This window comes from Ceratotherium simum, chromosome 8 (genome assembly GCF_057802395.1).
Source record: "Ceratotherium simum simum isolate JZ-2026a chromosome 8, ASM5780239v1, whole genome shotgun sequence".
NCBI lineage: Eukaryota > Metazoa > Chordata > Mammalia > Perissodactyla > Rhinocerotidae > Ceratotherium > Ceratotherium simum.
Window position 1 is genome coordinate 25,382,986 of NC_141907.1, and position 18,940 is coordinate 25,401,925.

At 33.8% G+C, this 18,940-nt stretch overlaps 1 protein-coding gene across 4 annotated transcripts in view; it reads left to right on the top strand.

Moving 5' to 3' along the window:
* The window catches only part of PCDH7 (protocadherin 7), a 396,226-nt gene that overhangs the window by 171,948 nt on the left and 205,338 nt on the right, over positions 1-18,940 (top strand). For 3 of the 4 annotated variants that reach the window (XM_087434162.1, XM_087434165.1, XM_087434164.1), the window contains exon 2: positions 10,390-10,606. In XM_087434162.1, the coding sequence (XP_087290288.1) occupies positions 10,390-10,606 (217 nt within the window). The remainder of the gene's footprint in view (positions 1-10,389; positions 10,607-18,940) is intronic. The other variant, XM_087434163.1, reaches the window with a different exon arrangement.

Sequence of the window (18,940 nt, forward strand, 5' to 3'; positions counted from 1 at the left end):
AAAAATGTCCCTTTTCTATAAGTTTAATAAATCAACTGTTTTTCTCAAGAAGATGGTAAATGAAATAAGTTGCTCTGTGGCATTTAATATTGAAATAATGTATGGCAAATATTGGATAATTTAGGGTACATTTTCAAATTATGGATGGAAACTAAACTCTAGTCAGTGTTTCTGACTACATGCCCTACTGTATAAGAATTACTTTTGAGTCCTCATGTTAGGGTCAGGTTGTGAATATCCTCATTTCTCTAAAGAATCATGAAAAGCCAACATGCTTACTTATTATTTATTTGGTGAATTTATTTTTCTCCTTTTCTCTGAAAAGCTCCAGTTTTTCTACAAAGAATTCACCCTCCTAAAAAGTTTCTTTAACATACCAGTAAAAAACAAAGAGGAAATAAGAAATAAGGTAGCAGACAAGAGGCAATATTTTCAAATATGGTAACTCTAGATAGGCATCAATTAGGATTTATTAACTGTCTCCAGTATACATTAGGCTGTTCTTGAAAATCAAGACATTCATAATCAGTGTGTTTTTGATGCTAATGTGGTGGGAAAAATTTATTTCTTCCAAGTTCATGGCTTATTTTTAGTGCTTGTATCAGCTCCTAAATCTTTGGCCTGTAGACACAATTTTGATTCAATTCACCATTATCATGTATAGAATACTCTACAATGTAAACTGTGTTACACTTATAAAATCAGACTGGATCTTCATTGCACATTTAAAATGGAGAGATTATCATTTATATTTACAAAAGCTGAATCCTGGCTAAGAAGAATTAAGTCAGTGACCCTGGGTTGTTCAACTTATAGTTGATGTCAGGAAAAGAAATTCTGGTTTCCGGATTTGAAAGTCCATGGGTTTCACCAAATATGACAGTTATCTGATAAGAGAGGATTGATTTTATCTAAATTTATATACATTTGAAGTGGTTTTCCCCACATGGATAAGTGGGCAGGGACTTAGTCTACTTCATTTTTTGTTTTGTTTTGTTTGTTATTGGTGTTTTCACTATATTAAAAGAATAACAAGGGGCCCGGCCCAGTGGCATAGTTGTTAAGTTCGCACACTCTGCTTTGGCGGCCCAGGGTTTGCATGTTCAGATCCTGGGTGTGGACCTACGTACCACTCATCAAGCCATGCTGTGACAGGCGTCCCACATAAAAAGTAGAGGGAGATGGGCACCGATGTTAGCCCAGGGCTAATCTTCCTCATCAAAAAAAAAAAAGAATAATAAATGTGAAAATAAGGTTATACAAATTATTTTAACATTTTTACATTCCCTAAACACTTTCAGCATAAAATATACAACATAATATATTTGTGTGTTTTATAAAATAAGTATAATTTTTAGAATTACACACTAGTTTTCAATGCCTGCAAGTGGGGTGATCCAGGAATGGAACACCAATTTAAATTTGAATGATAACTCTAATCTCTTTCAGAAATGTGAAGCCTAAGCCCATCTGCTTTACTTCTCTTTTCTCCTCACCATACCTCAGGCTCCATGGCCCACTGTATAAGTTTCCTATTGCTGCTACAATAAATTACCAGGAATTTAATGTTTTAAAACACACACTAATTTGTTACCTTATAGTTTTTGAAGTCAGAAATCCAAAATGAGTCTCTCTGGGCTAAAATCAAGGTGTTGGTAAGGTAGCATTTATTCTGGAGGCACTAGAGGAAAATCTGCCCCCTTCTTTGCCTTTAATACTTCTAGATGCCACCTGAATTCCTTGGCCTGTGGCTCCTTCCTCTCTCTTCAAAGCTAGCAAATGTGAGTACAGTTCTTCTCACATTTTATCACCTTAACCTTTTCTGCCTCGCCTTTCTTCTTTTAAGAACCCTTGTGATTATATTGGGCCAACCCAGACAATCCAATATAATCTCTCTATTTTAAGGGCAATTGATTAGCAAACTTAATTCTATCTGGGATCTTAAATTTCCCTTTGCATATAAGCTCATCTATTCACAGGTTCCAGGGATTGGGATGTGGATATCATCAAGGTCCGTTTTTCTGCCTACCACACCCCCTTTCACTGATTTTTCTGGAGTCATTTGACTTGTACTAAGGAATGAAAATTAGCATATACTAGACATTGAACATATTTTTTTCTTATGGACACTGGTAGCTGGTAGCTTTTCTTTTTAACTAAGTGCAGATAAGATAAAACAAGTGAGTGGTGGGGATGGCAGAGGAACCTGGTTCTCCTGAGTAGCAGAAGGTTCACTTGTGTAGCAGAAGATTCTGGTTCAAGAAGTAGGTTTCAACTAAGTTTAATAATTAAATGCTTAAGTAACACTTTAGAGCCATACTCCATTTGTCTGTCTTGATTCTTGTTGGAGATTTTAATCCATCCAGACTAAGGAAAGCTATTTAAGGACACAAACTTCCATTCCATAGAATATGAAAACCCAATGTTTTTAAACATATGTAGTTTTATAAACAGATTTCACCAGGTGCAGTTCAGATGAAATGTCTAAGATAGAAAAGGAGAGAAAAGAAAAAATTCTGGAGCATCTGTTTGAGTGGATCCTAAAATGCACTTTTCTTTTTCATTCATTTCAGTATGGGAGAATTGATTCGGGTGCTTGTGAGGCAGGCTCCTATCTGTGCTTCTAAGCTGCTATGTATTTTCGGAAGTAGCTTTTTAAAGGTTATTTCTTGTCCTTGTTGTTGTTGTTTATTTGTTCACTTCTAGTGTTTTAGTAGTTGGAAACCTGAGGAGTCCTACTGGAGTTCCACTTGGCTCTTCAGCATTGCTCCCTTGAACTGCTGCGGAATAACTCCAACTGTGTAGTTTAAGACACAGGTTTATCGACTTCATTCAGCTGTTTCTGGAACTCCATGGGTGTGTAGAGTAGTCATGCAAAGCAACGGAGCAGCATGTGAATTGAGCTTTTGATGCTTATCACAATGCCAAAAAGAAAAGAAAAAGAAACCTTTGCTGGTATTCTGTGAGTGCTTTTGTATGATTAATCTACACTTGCCCAACTGAGCCTGATGCCTGAATTTGCAGCATGTAGATTTTTTCGCACAGTGGTAGGCACAAAGCAAGTGCTTAATAAGTCTTTGTTGGATTGAATGTCATTGTGAAGATAGTATTTTTCTCATTAGTTGCCTGTCAATATTCTCTTTTCCTAACTAGAACTCCCTCCGCCTTCCTGTTTCTCTGTGTGTGTAAACATAGAGATTTACAAGGGACTATGTAGAGTCTCAAATGAATTGGGAGGTGAAATCCAATCATGGCCCAGCATGCGCTCACCGTTCTATTTCACACCAACTTTGCTAACCTCTGCTATTCAAATCATACATTTGAGAGATGAATGAGCTCTCGCATCCTTTAGCACAGTGTAGGAACTCAATTAACATTTTTATATGGTTAAGTCAAAGAAGGAATCACAGAAGAGGTGGTTTCAGATGATAGGGAAGATTTAGACAAGCCTATACCATGGAGCTGATATTCACGAGAATGTTTTTACTTTTCCACAAAGATGTTAAGCCTGAGGGAATCAAATCATCTTTGTAGCTTTTCCTTAAGGCAATGGACTAAAATGTTTGATTATTATGCATATTTTTATTCATGATTTGTGTTTGATGAATAAATGCATTTCAAGGTGTATTAATATTTTTAAGGCCATGCATGTACTAAGGAATTTCTTAATGGGGGAGCAAAGTCTACTTTAAAATCATCAATTTCAACCATTTATTCACTGATCCAACATACCTATCCTCTTGCAGTTTCAGAGAATTAAGGAACTGGAAAGGATATTAAATATCATGTGCTATAATTACTTTATTTTAAAGTTGAAGATGCTAAAGCTGAAAAATTAATCTTTTCCCCAGATTTCACTCCTAATATCAGAGCCAGTACTTGACTCTAAGTCTCCCGATTCCCTAGTTTAGATATTTCCAAAGAGGACAAGAAATATCAAAACACACTAATAAATGACAGTTGACTATAAACTATTTTTAAGGCACTATCACTGAAAGAGAGGTATAATGGATAAACACTGTTTATGAGGACTTCATACACTAGCTGAAAAGTCCACAATAGCAGTTAAAAATGTTAATACAACAGAAAAGTTGTATTTTTTTACATGTGATTTTTTTTTTTTACATTTTTATATGGTTAAAAAAATTTTTTTTAACGACTTTTTTAAATGACGGTGGGAAAATAACATGAAATTCAAATTTCTATTTCCGTAAATAAAATTTTATTGGAAGCTGGCCACACTCATTCACGTACATATATTCAATGGCTGTTTTTGCACTACAAGGGCAGAGTTGAGTAGCTGTGGCAGAGACCTAAGACTTACAAAGCTTAAAATATTTACTTTCTGGCCCTTTATAGAAAATGTTTCCCAAATCCTAGACTAGGTTCAATAGAAGCCAGCAAAAAGAGCAAAAAACAGATCGAACAATTGTGTCTGCAGTATAGAGGACCCAAAATTGGTGTTTTAGAGCATAATATCTTTTTTAGAAATTTTCCGAAAAAATATTTGCCTACACTTACCAAGAGTTTTAGGCTTTGGCTATTCTATTTACTGATATTTTTCATTAGGGAAAAAAAAAAATAGGAGACCTGCTTATATCTTTAGGCTTGCATACTTCTTGCATTAGTTTGAAATTTTAATTCATTTTATTTCTTGTTTTCAAAGTCAGAATATTAATATGACCCATGTAGGGATGGCATGAGAAGTGACAACAGAAGTAAAATGAATAGCATTTTCTTGACACATAGTAGCTACTATTTTAATGCTGTCATCATCATTCTTTTGCAATATTAAATAGTTTGTGGTCTACTGGAGTAAGAACTACAAAGTATCACCTATATTCTTAGTTTCTGAAGCACAAATATAAACAATAATGGCAAATATGTAATTGCATGCAAGTCAAAGGAAGTAAATACAGTTATTTAACGTCTCCTTCCCCAAGTGAAAGATTTAGTTAACTAATTCAAATGCCTTAACGTGTTTCTTTTTAATATCCTTTCATCTGCTACTGACTTGAAAGAAAGGCAGTTTGAAGTGTGGAAGAATCTTGAGATGTTAGCAAAGGAAGATGCCCCTATAAAGTTTAAAGACCTGATTAAAGGTTGTTTGAAGGTTCTGCCAGATATATTCCAACTAATGCACTATGGAATCCTAAATATGTTTGTTCAGTAGCCACTGACACCGGTTGAAAATGTTTGCAGATTAATCAAGCACTGTTCATTTGCAAGGAAAGATCTCACAGTCTTGGATAGCTCCTCTTTAAAAATAAAATGCAGCGTTCCTTATAATACTGCAATGTTCTGCTCCATGACTGTTTCAGTGCTTTATGACTGACAAAGAGAGGCATTAGAAGTCTGCTTGATGGACATAACTGAGTGAATTGGAAAAAATAAAAAAGCCTTTTCAGCCTATTTAGAAATAATTGATGTGACTGAGACAGCTGTATGTGAGTAGCAGATAAGGAGACAATTTATGGAGAAACTATTGAAGCTAAAAGGGAAGGTGCAGATTTAAAGTTCCCAATAAAGTTGTCTGTAAGACACAGAGCAATATTCAATAGGGAAAGAGATTTAACCTGAAGTTCTTTCCAGTGGCATCCTTAGGGTCCTATACCCTTGCAAATAAAAGCCCCGTAAAGGTAGTGTTACTAGTTTATAAGAAATGGACTCCAAGGGGAAAGTTCTGCAATCCTACCCAGATGCTATGTTTTCTTATTTACTGTAAGTATTGTGTATAATAGGATATTCCCAAGGTTCAACTCCTTTCTTTTCCCTTTTCTGAAATTGGCCACTGCCCTATCAAATAAAGTAACCCATTTTTTTTTTTTTTTGTGAGGAAGATCAGCCCTGAGCTAACATCCATGCCAATCCTCCTCTTTTTCCTGAGGAAAACTGGCCCTGAGCTAACATCCATGCCCATCTGCCTCCACTTGATATGGGACACTGCCACAGCATGGACCGACAAACGGTGCATTGGTGCGCGCCCGGGATCTGAACCAGGGCCACCAGCAGCGGAGCACGCGCACTTAACCGCTATGCCACGGGGCCAGCCCTAAAGCAACCCATTTTTATTGTGCAGGTTATAACTTAGAAGATTTTGCTAATGTAGATGGAAGGGAAATATATTTAAGTATTTCTGATTATGGGACATAATATCCACTATTATGGTGTGACGGTTACCTTTTAATCAATCTAACAATTAAGAATGGATAAAACTAAAAGTTTTATCATTATTCATATATTTGTGAATATGCATCTGATCTTTATTGCTTTTCTTAGAAACTATAAATGAACTTTGTGACAAAGATTTTTTTAAATAGGTAGCACTTTAGTTTCTTAAACGTGTAGAATCATTGTTGGAACATCTTTAAAACTCTGGGACATAATGTGTGCAAAACAAATGTAGGTATAGTGAATTAATGACCGAATCCAATCAGCCACACAGACCTGCTCTAGAATGGCCTTGCTGCCCATTCTCATTGCTGTTTCTCCATAGTTCACCCTTTCTTAGAAAATTCCTCTGCTTTCAACACTTCTTCTAACTTCTCTTTTGCAAGGAACTGTCAGATTATGTCTTCAACTTCAATTAGATCATTCATTTGCCTAAATAAAATCTTTGATTTATGCTCCCTCCTGTTTATAATTCTCACACATATCCCACACACAATTTTTGGAATGATTTTCTTGGAGACCTCTTTCTTGCAATGCTTATTCAATTTTCAAGCACATCTTCACAGTTTCAAAGAGCTGGAAGGCTGACACTCTTTCTCAAGCTCTTCCACTTGTTCCTCTTTTGGAAAGACCAGTTTGTCTTTGTAGGACACAAATCATTTATCACTCTAGACAGAAAAATACAAACCTCAGATACCTCAGGTCACTAAATGTCTTCATGTTCGTACTTTTACATCTCAAGATGGAACCATGGTTCTACTGACCCCCCAGGGAAGTCTATGGACACTTAGGGGACCAGCTGGCTTCCTGGAGCAGTTGGGTCTTTTTGACTTGCTTCCATATGTTGTTCAATTGTAGGGTTTCTCCTTCCTCTCTGTACGTCTTCGTCACCTGGAGTGATCTTATAAACTACTGATATCCAGCCCCACCATGAACACTGATTCACTGGGTTTAAATCGAGGCCAGTTATTGGCATTATGTTTTTTCAGAAGTTCTCTGGATCATTCTAAGGCACATCTAGGTTTAAGAACCATCACTTAAAACCACTCTACTTCAGAGTGTCAGTAATTTACAAAGTGACAGTTACATATAGAATGCAAACTCATTCTTTCTGTCACACAGCCAATAAACTGCTTTACATATTTGGTTTAGTCAATATTTCTGGAATATATAAGTAATATGACTTCTGTGTCATAACTTCTACTGTAAAACCTATCCTCTCATTAGGCCCAACCTGATGATGAACGGTGGTGTGTAAATATATGTCTTTCTGTGTAACTGTCTGTCTGTCGATCTATCATCTATCTATCTCTCTCTCTATCTAAATGTACATGTCTGATTTACTATTGGAATTAAAGATTAACTCTTGCATCAATAGGTTCTCCTTCAGAATTTAGGATTCTGTACAAATTTGGTTCACATCGCTGACTTAAATACTTTACCACAAGAATTTTATTTATTCAAAGTTATCAAAAGAGAGTTTAGTAGATAGTAGTATAATACTGATATTGTATTGTAGAATTCTAATGGAATATTTTAAAATGCAGATAAAAATGATAGATGGGATATGTTATGATCCATTGTGTGATACTCTTTATTTTAGACTTTTATTGTGAATGATTTTTTTTCTTTCATTCAGATATTATTTTAAATGAAGAAATTTTTTATACAAAAAGGAAGTATTCATGAATTTAAATATTTGTTAGTATATATATTGATCTTAGTATTTTCAAATTACATTTTTATTTCCATCATTACATTTAATATGTAACCTAAAATAACTCATGGAGATTAAAAAATTCACAGTCAAAATAGGGTAGGAAATCAAGAAAATAAGACGCACAACTTCATTGCAGTTATTATATAATACATTATAGAAAAATCATTATTTTATTTTTGACATTTTTCATTGCAAGTATACCCTATCAACCTATCTCTCTGCTATCCTATTCTTACTTTTGGCGGAACCAGCATTTAAGCACAGATTCTGATATTACCACCTTCACCCAAACATCACCTTCTTTCCTATTATATCAAAATGGAATATCATTTCTCATAATTTGTTTATTTTCCTTTTGTCAATTTATTAGTATAAATTATGTATTTCTGTATTCATTTTGAACTTTTTCTTGTGTTACCGAAGACTTATTCTAAAAGATTTTAGAGTCATTAAATGGAATTAAGAACAGCATGTGACCCTCCTTTCTCTTTTTATAGATATATATTTTTTAAACTCTTTGCTGTCTTGAAGTGATAATATGTCTGCATGCCCCTTGGTGTTCTTTCCTAAATTCAACATTGTCATTAAAATATCATTGTTCAATAGTATTTGGTGAGTAACTTCTGTGTGCAGAACAATGTGGTTTTAGGAGACTGTCAGTGGTCTCATTTCCAAGGTGAGACGAAGACATGAAACAAATCACAGATAGTTTGCAGTCAACTGGGAGTGATAAATGAAAAAAAAATTAAAGAAAACATGTACACATAAGATAAAGCATGGTAAATACAAACGGATTTCTATATTTATTTAGATATAAGATAAAATATCACAATAATACTACTGTAAACAGATATAAGAGTTATTAGTGAAATAAGGATAATGTTTTTAGAAAGCTTATTGACAGTAAATTTTGGTCCATGATGTGTATGCTAAAAAACACTAGAAATATTTTGTAATTGTTTTTAAATGCTGCAGTTCCAATTCAGCATAACATTATAAAGAAGAGAATGTGCTTTAAATGTTCACCCTTTACAATAAGATTCAGCAGTTCCTAAGTTTAATTTTGAACTAGAATGAAAAAGAAGATTTTATGAAGACTGTGTATTCCAAATAAGTACACGAAAGGTGAGCGTACAGGGTCAGAAATACCAACAATAGCCAATATTCCTGGCCAATCTTCTATCTACAACAAAATACAGGGAAGATTTGTGGGAGCATGTGCTGTTTTTAGCAAAGCCAATGTATAAATTTGGGGGAAATGTCACAACTCTTCTTAGCTTTCCCATTAATCACCTATCATGTGTAGATAATTCTTACCATTTAAAAAATTCTACTGGTCCCAGTTGTGACTAGTGATTTGTACCATTAGTATTCAAATTATGAAAGTGCAAAAAAGGTTCTTTATCTTTCTCACTATTCTGGCAACATTAGTTTTATGCTCTATATTAGAAAGAACCAGTCTGAGTTACAAGTTTAAAAATCCTTACATTTATGCCACTTTCAAATCATACAAGAGCTTAATGGATACAACTATTGCCAAGAATAATCTCAGACGGATATTACAGAAACTTTTTATATTGTTTTTTCCAATATCATGTGTACAAAGCACTGTTACTGCATGGCATTAGTTTGTTCCCTTAACGTGCCTAAAATTTTTTTGTTTTATTTTGAAGTTATGATAATCTGTAAATTTTACACAGAGTAAGAATTTGGTCCAGCCAATGTCAGTAGCATAGTAAATTGTGGGGTCAAATTAGACAAAGGTGAAGTATTTTTTAAATAAATTTAAAGGCTGTACGTGACGTGACTTTTTTTGAATAAATACAAAAACAGTAATAGTAAGCACATACAATTAAACGTTTTAGTTTATTTCTTATTCCCTGGTTAAGGAAACTTTTTTCTATTGTTTCAATACTACTCTTACAATTTCAAGGTCAATAGGTAATATTTTTAATATGAATGAAGTAAGAAATATATTGCAATTTCCTAGCACTGCATCTAAATTCCTATTTAGTAGCTGTAACTTTAATAGTTTAAATTAACTGCCAAAACACTCAATTTTAAACTATTATATCGAAGTATTTAAACATGAAGTCTTCTTACAATGGATTAGTCAAATATTTACTGCTTTCCAAAATCACTAACCATTATTTTTATAGAGAGTCTATTTGTGAAAAACATATTTGAAGTAAAGACTACAGAATAGAAAAAGATTGACTATGTGGAACTAACATATCAGATTTAAATGTGTGTTTTAGTGAAATTGCTGTTTTCTTATCTCTGTTTCAGAAAGGGAATTTTCAGTTTTTCAAAAATAAAATCTAAGTTCTAGGCATTGTCTCAGATAATACAGAGTTAACCAAATAGATTACAACATATCTAACCATTTTGTATTGAATTAGTCGTTAGTAGACCTTAATGTATGTAATTTATGTTTTTTTAATAAGATCATTTACAATCTTATATCGTAGTGACATTCAGAATCTTTTCTCTTACAGCCATTTCGTAGAGTGACGTTTTCTGTTGTGAGTCAGCCTCAGGACCCACATCAGGGGTCACTGCAGAGTTGCTATGACAGCGGGCTGGAGGAGTCAGAAACACCAAGCAGTAAGAGTTCATCAGGGCCAAGACTGGGTGCCCTTCCACTCCCAGAGGACAACTATGAAAGGACCACGCCGGATGGCAGTGTTGGTGAGGCAGAGCATATGGAAAATGGTAGGGGCAAACACAACATCCACACACACAATCACGCTAGTGAGCTGTAATAAGTAGACTCGCGAAGGTCAGTCTAAAACCAAAATATAATAGCTGACACTAAAACTATTTTATTTGAAATAATAAATATTTGCTAAAGTACAGAAATGCCAAATAAAGGAACATAACTCTCTAGATAAAATTCACCAAACTTGCACCATCATTTTAAAACAGCCTGTCCGAAATAAACACCTTTACAACTAAATCAGAGTAGCACCTGAAATGAAAAAAAAACTAAATTAGTGCATAATACCTAAAGAATAGCGAATGAGAAAGATCTTGTGTTATTGTTTTCTTCTATTCATTTTTGTCATGCAACTATTTCTTCAATTGCAATTGTCCAGTCTTAGTGAAAGGAAATGACAATAAACACACCCTGCTCAACTCTTTCTTTTCCTAGGTATTTAGAAATGCACTTTCAAGCCTCTCTTTTCGAGTGATATGGAGTCAATGAAGGAGAACAGTGTTATCTTATTTTCCAAAATATATTGTAAATACTATTAGAACTCCTCTCTCATTTCACTAGAAGGTTTTATTCATTTTTGTGCAAGGTAAAGGGAAGAAAGCAAATTATACTCTATATTCTTATCCTGTTGTGAGATGATTCTCATAATTACCACACAATTGGACTTATATACATTTTCCTTTAAGTTATAAAGTTTGATTGCAAATAATGCTTTTAAGCTTTTCACATTTGTTTATAGTCCCAAAGACAATTAGGTGATTTATTTTTTGGATTTCAGGTTACAGTAAATGCCTGAGGAATAGGTTTGTGTCGAATAATGGAATGGTAAAGTTTTGACTAATTTTATTATTATTTCAAATACAAAAAGAGATTTGATTACACGTAGGGGAAGATAGATAAAACCGCACACATTTTATCTCTAGTGAAAACTTGAAATGGGTTTCTTTCTTTCGTCATCCCCTCCATCAAGTGAAATAAGACATTAACTTTTTGTTACATGCCAGTTTCTTTAGTGATGATATGTAAATAGAGCATATTAATGCAGGAAAAAGTCGATTTTTGTTTTCCTGGAAGTTTACCAATGAATATTTAAATCCAACATTAGAGAATAATATATCATAAATGACCCCAGGTGAAATTATTGCTAACCTAAATCATGTTAAAAATTATTTTTCACATTATTATCTGGGTGAGAAGATACACTATCAGGGTCTTATGACTGATATCTCTCTTGATTAATTCTCCAGAGTTTAAAAGGCATTTGCCTTACGGCTATAAAGGCATGCTTATCTGTGTGTATGGTGGTGTGTGCTTATGTGGATGGGAGTCTGATGTGGTTTTTAAGAATTCATTTTTTTTAGTATTTTTTAAATGAGTATAAAAATTTTCGTATGAATTGCAATGCTTATGAATATATACTTAAGACAAATATGTTAGAAATGCTTTGCACAAAAGTAAAAATTAAATTAAAAATACTGTAATAATATTTTATACACACATACACACACACACACACAGAGACACACCTAGGAAGGCAGGATTAATTTAATTTAAGGACATTACTGTATCTGCAGTTGCCGTTTGATGATATCATATAATTCTGTGTTTTAAAAAGTAGTTATGTCACTATAAACAACATAAGGTACAATTAAGTCTTTATTTTTTGGATGTCAGCTATATTAATAGAAAGGACTTTGTATCATTGGCATTATAATCACATTTTAATGCTATTTTCTGTTTTTTGAGTTTAAGGGGATTCAACGCTTTTAAAAAAAGCAAGAAATGATGAATAATAAACATAATTATATATGACAAGCACGTGTTGGTTGCTTTTTAGGAAACGTATATTTCATGGAAAACTTAACAGGTGAGCTTATTAAGACACTAGAAAGTTTACTGAGAAAAATTTCCCAAAGAGGTTTTTAGTTATTTTTTATAACCATGTTTTCAGTTCTGTGAACAGCAAGGACCATCATAATATAACTGATTTTTCCTGATTTTATATGTGACTGACACTTGAAATTCAGTCTATATAACCATTTGTCATCTGTTAGCTGTGATTCATGTTAGCCCTGATCTATAGGTAATGACAGAAGGAGATGTGATTCACTTCGGGTGATCCAAATGTAGCACTTGACATTTGAGTAAGAGTTTTGTTGGGTCCAAGTTTTCAAACTACTGTCTAGCTATAAAGTACAATTGTATTGCTTGAATTTTCTGGTAATTTCATCTTCAGTATTAATGGATCATTGTGACATAAATAGAATTGGAATTGAAACCTGTCAAGTGTTCATTTGTCACGTTTAATTGGAATCCAGGTAATCTGCAGTGTTTTGCTTGGTTAGGTTTTAATCAGGATTTGTATTGGATTTTCCATGAAAATACCATTTTGAATGCTGTCCTAGTTCCTAATTATTATTACTTCGAATATTTTCCCTGTATTTTAACCCACGTGAAATAATGCAGTGATAACTAATTTTTTGGATTAATTTCTATTGTAAATTTAGAAGATAATTTCCAGGGCAATAACATATTACATTCCAATGTCATGATGCAAACTGAGTATAAGTTGGGACAGCTAATGATAAAAATAAGTTGTCACAGATGCTGTAATAATGACATAACTAAAACACAGGAAATTTTAAGTAGATAAGCAGCAAAATGCACTTATGTTTTACACAAGTTTTATCTACCTTCTATACTTTAGCATAATAAACAAGATTTTATTAGGAGGGCTTGTGGGTTCATTCTCTTTATAACAAACTCTATATTCCAACCCAAGTTAGTGTCAAATAACAAATGAAGTTTTATTCTCTTATTAGCTTAAGAAGATGAATAAACTGTAAAAGTAAGCATAATTTCTTGAAACCTGAATCTAATAATTAGAATGAGACTCACCACTTTGATCATTTCAAATCTCTGGTACTTACATCCAGGGATCTCTGGAAAATAATAATGAAAATTATACCATTTAAAAAATATTTTAAGAAAACTCTCATGCATTATACATTTATTCATGAAAAAGATCACTAATATATTTTTCTTTGCCTTTAATTATTATCGATATTATGATTATTTCATGTTGATCCTTTGATAAGATTAGGAAAGTTGGTTATTTATTATTTCATTAAAATATATTTAGTGGTATAAAATATTTTAAAATATGAGGTTCATGGTGGGAAGTTGAGTAATGATAAAATATTTGATAATGAAAACCTTAAAATAATTGAAACCTACTCAGCGAATTGATAAGTCAAGTGAAAACCAAATACAGGCTTAAAAGCACCATCACATTAAGTGCAAACATAGACTATGCAAGAGTTTGCCCTTATCTTAATTATGCAGAGTCTTCAGACTTTCTCTTGGAGTCGTATTTAACAGTTTCTTGAGGTCTATTGTCAGTATTTATTTTGGCCCCTGCCTTCATGCCACAGTCTACTCATTCTTCTCAAAGTCCCCCATGAATCATCTTTGCAAGGTTAGTTTGCTTTTGCTATGTATGGCTTGATCATATGTAGTGTTTAACAACTCAATATAGAAAACACCCCATGTGACCTCTAATCCCAATTTTGCCATTAGGATTGGGTAGGTCACTTAGTCCTTCTGGGTCGGCTTCTCATCATCGGTAAGGCAACTAACTCACTCTAAAATCTTACCCAGATCCAACCATGTGCTATTCTCTCCTTACATCCAATTTTTCTTCTATCTTTTACTGTCCAGAACAGAAAGAGGCCTTTGGGTCTCTTAGTGAGAGGGCGAGTGAATTTGATAATACGTTTTAATGCAGGCAGAGCAGAAGTAATTCTAGGGCCTTTCTCGCAGCCCACATAACATGTGCATTCTAATAGTAGATAATGCATATATGACATAAATCAAAGAAGTGGGCTGAGTCCAAGGGTGTGATTTCTAGCTAGGTGGGTGGAAATGTTGTCACTACAGCAGGCCAGTGTGAGAGAGAGTTTTGGAGCCTCCTTCAAATCATGCTGTGTAAGAGCCATCTGTAGATCTGATTTGGTCCTGGGTGTAATGCCCTTCAAAAACATTAATTTTGATTAAATGATCTCACAATCGAATAAGCACATTTACTTTCTTGCTTGACAGTGTAAACTTTGGTCAGAGTAAGAGTGAACAAAAGGTAGAAAACAGTACATATTTTTCTCTAGGTAAACTTACCAACAATATAACATAGAAATAAATTAAAATAAGAAGATAACAGTTGATCCATAAAGTAGGTTTTAAAAAGTTAAATGAGGACAAAAATTTGGCCACTCTAAATGCCTAATTAATTTTATGCCTCTTGATTTTCTCAAAGATGTTTGATTTTTATACATGAATATTTTTGAACTCCCCACGTCTAAACTTTCTTATTTTGTCAGACTTATATAAGCTAGGCTTAATTGTTGTTTTATTCATTCTCCTCACTCCACATGCTTTCAACAATGCGTAGAGTACACTGTTCTTGAGGGTTAAAATAGGATGCAGTCCTCTGTGAACCCATTTGGTGTCTGCCCTGAACTTTTCACATTGACTTCAGAAATAAATGACAATATATTTAAAATATCATTTGGGAATAAACCACCATTTTTATATGACCATGGGTAATGAGAAGAGAGACTAAGCATATCTTTATGTAAGTTTAAGAGCCCTCTTTCTCTCTAATTTTCTCCCACTTACCCTTTTTCAGCAGTCATCTGTAAGGTGCTGTCGTCTGGTCACTGTTGGCTTGTGTTGTTTTCATTTAGGTTGACCTATGTAGCAAGACTGCCTCTTCCGTCTTTCCAAAGATCCTCGCATACTTGTTAATGGTAAACAAATGCCCTGATCATTTTTTTCTGTAGGAAGAGCATTAACATACCTTGGCAAGGATTCATTTTCATGGTTCTGCACTTCATTATGTCACTCTAGTTGCCAGTGTCTGACTTGGGCTGCATTTTCTACTTTTCCAACCATCTGTGAAACGGCTCTGTATCTTCCAAGTATCCCAAGAAGCTCTCATGCCCCCACTTCAGGAGGGCACTAGTCACTCCTCCTTCTACATAGTGATTAGAGAGAGAAAGTGATCATAGAGACTGTCTCTAAGCAGGATCTCAGCCAATCAAGATGTGTGCTACAGCAGCTTTCCAGTAAAAGGAGCAGCCCAATCTAAAAGAATCTAAAGAAGACATTGTCGTAGAGGAGAAGAGGCAATGTTGTGCATAGAATGTAGTGGTTTAAAAAACAGGCTGTGAAATCTAATGACATCTCTTTGAATTCTGGTTTCTCCTCTTACTAGCAGTGTAATTTTCTGAACTCTCTTAGCCCCACTTTCTTCAATAATAAGTCATAGGATTGTGGAAGAAACTAAATGAGATAATAGCACCTAATAATCAATCAATAAATAATAAAAGTAGCAATAATTTCATTATATTAATTCATGACAAAATTATTTACTACTATTATTTAAATAGTAATGATAATTGTGATTATGTTAACTTTAGGTAGATTTGATATTACACAATGGCTTAATCATGAAAGCCTTGTAAAATGTTTAGTCTCACAAAGAATAGCGTTTTAAATTACTGGTAAGAACAATATTCTCACCTTGAATACTTTGCAGGCAATTTCTCATTTTTATTGGGTACCAAGGGGTAACACTCAGGAGCAATGATGTTTAAACATATCAAGGATCTAAAATGAGGAGGAGGAAGACTTCTATCATTTGGCATCGAATCAACCCAACTCTGTGCTCTTTGTCATTCAAGGTGAAGAGAAGCCATTGTTTTCTTCCTACATTCTTTTCCCTCTTTTTTAATGTTTTTACACTTTATACTCAATGTTCCAGTTGAATGCATTATTCTTCCAGATGTATATGTCCCTTTGAACTGCTGGAAAATATTCACATTGACGGGGAAAATGAGCTGAAAAAAGTGTCCGATTAGTATGCTTACAAAACTCTCAGACCTTTCTTATTTAATCTTAGTATTAATAATTAACAATGATAAAATGTGTGGCCATATTACCCTTTTTATTCTAATTTGGTCCTTTAAAACCAGATCCCTCTGCAGAACCCTTATGACATTTGAGGAGCGAATGAGCTCTCATCGAAACTCAAGGTGACTTTGGAAGTCAGTGAGTGGGTTTGTTGCCTCCAGACTCTCAAAGGATTTGCATATCTGAATTTCAGCACACTTGTTGGATAATGCATTCTATGTTTAGCTTCTTGTTTAAAGTTATTATCCCCCCACTTCCTGCATCCTTTTTTGCTTATAGATTGTATATACTTCTCTTCTTCCTCTGATTTTTTTCTAGAGCTATGTATAAAAAAATCTTGATGTTGCTGAAATACAACACACTTTTAAGCATCTTCTTTGCGATAAGAAACTCTGGAACTTGACTCTTTAAGTGTAGTTAGCACTCAACGTCAGAGGTTAGTCCACTTGTTGAAAAACTGTTTCATCTCAATATTCCTCTTCTAGGGTAAAAGACTCTCCGTTGTTACCTCTTCTATGGCAGGTATTTTTCTTTTCTTTTTTTTTTTTTTTTTTTGGTAAGTAAAGCATTCTCTTCTTAAGCAAAGCAAAGCAGAACAATTTCCTTCTTGTCTCTTGTTTAATGAGGTTATTATATAGTGACAAAGCTGTGGTTATTCATTTTGAGTCAACAAGCATGTATTGAAAATAAAATGTGACCAAGGCTCTCTGAGGAAGTTGAAGCGAAGGAGAAAGAACCCTTGCCTTCGTGGTGGAAGTCCTTCTGTTGGGGAGAGACAACCTTGATTTCAGTAAATTCACTATTATATGAAAAGGAAGAAGCTCATGAGAGAAGTTCAGAGTAGTTTGAAGTATAGAGAAGAGAGAAGAAAGTTGTACAGATGAAACAATTATAAATGTACTTAAATTTTTACATTTTATAAATAGTATCTTGGGCTGGAAGAAGGCCTTGAAATGTTATCTGCATCATATTCACTCTTTTTACCTACCTATCTTCTAAAGAGTTTAAAAATAATTATTAAATTGGCCTGGAGACTTCATGTTAAGCCAAATACACTCAAATTATTTAAGTTGTATTTTTCTAGTTGGGTTACTGGTTTTCTTTTCTTTTCTTTGGTTCTAAACACAATTAGTTCAAAAACCCCAGAATTGATCCTTGTTGAAATTGGGAGCAGACACTAAATCCAGGTCTATGCTACAGAACAGATTAATTTTGTGTCTCTGTTCTCTCCTTGCTTATAAATATGGACAATTACTAAAAGTGGGGGTGCTTTAAATAGGGCCTTTCAAATTTAATAAGAGCTTGTAAGTAATCTTTTGAAGTTATTGTTATTTCTTTTCAGAAGACCAGGTGTATTACTCAAATTAAATATATGATTAGATTAGAGTAGATTGGATTAGATTCCGTTTATATTTTGAAAAACCAATTCATTCCTTCTCTTGTGGTTACAAATTGTTTTTGTAATTTCTATCTCAAGATTAAAATAAAGTTTATGGGCATTTGTTTTAATGTCATGTTCCCTTTCTATCTGAAGTGTAGATGATAGGTTGCCTTGTTTTTAAATCTTGTTTCTGATTAATTTTACTTAATTTATGCAGGTAGTTTTTTGGCATTAGTCTCATTATCTTGTATGCCTTCTCATTACTGTCCAAAAAATATAATTATAAGTTTATTACAAAATGATAAAGTATTTGAAGCACATGCAAATTTAAATGCCTTCTTTAAAACAGATTTTCAACTGCTAAAATATAATAATCTCAAAAGAGACTAACTTTTGATATTGTATGTTCAAATGAAATCTGTGACGAGAGGATATAAACTGTTTTGGAACTAAAAGTAAAATAGAATAGCATCCTGCTGTTTAAAAATCAACTACTCATTTATTTCTATTGTAAAATGTATCTTCTATGATTTCATTTCTGCTTTGAAATATTCACCATCTACATTGATGAGGTAATTGGTGGACCCACATATTATCTGAGAGTGGTATGCTTCTCTGAGGTTGCATTCCTATGAGCCACGGGGAGCTATACTGAATTATGCACATTGTTTCTATTCAGTGTGAGGCTGCCTTTCACCAACCCAGCATTTGTAGCAAAAGGTCATAGCAGCCATAGCTGAAATTTTATACAATGAATAGAGAATTTGGACTATTATGAGAATTCATTAAGTTCAATAACCATTTGTTGAGCATTTACTCTATGCAAATTCCCATGAAGGACGCAAAGGTGAATAAGACATACTGTCTTCCTTCTAAGCATTTAAATGTTGTGACGGAGAATGAGATGTGCAGAATTAGATGTTTAAAAGTAAAGGCATGAGAGCATCTATACGGAGAGGTTAAATACTGCTGGAACTAG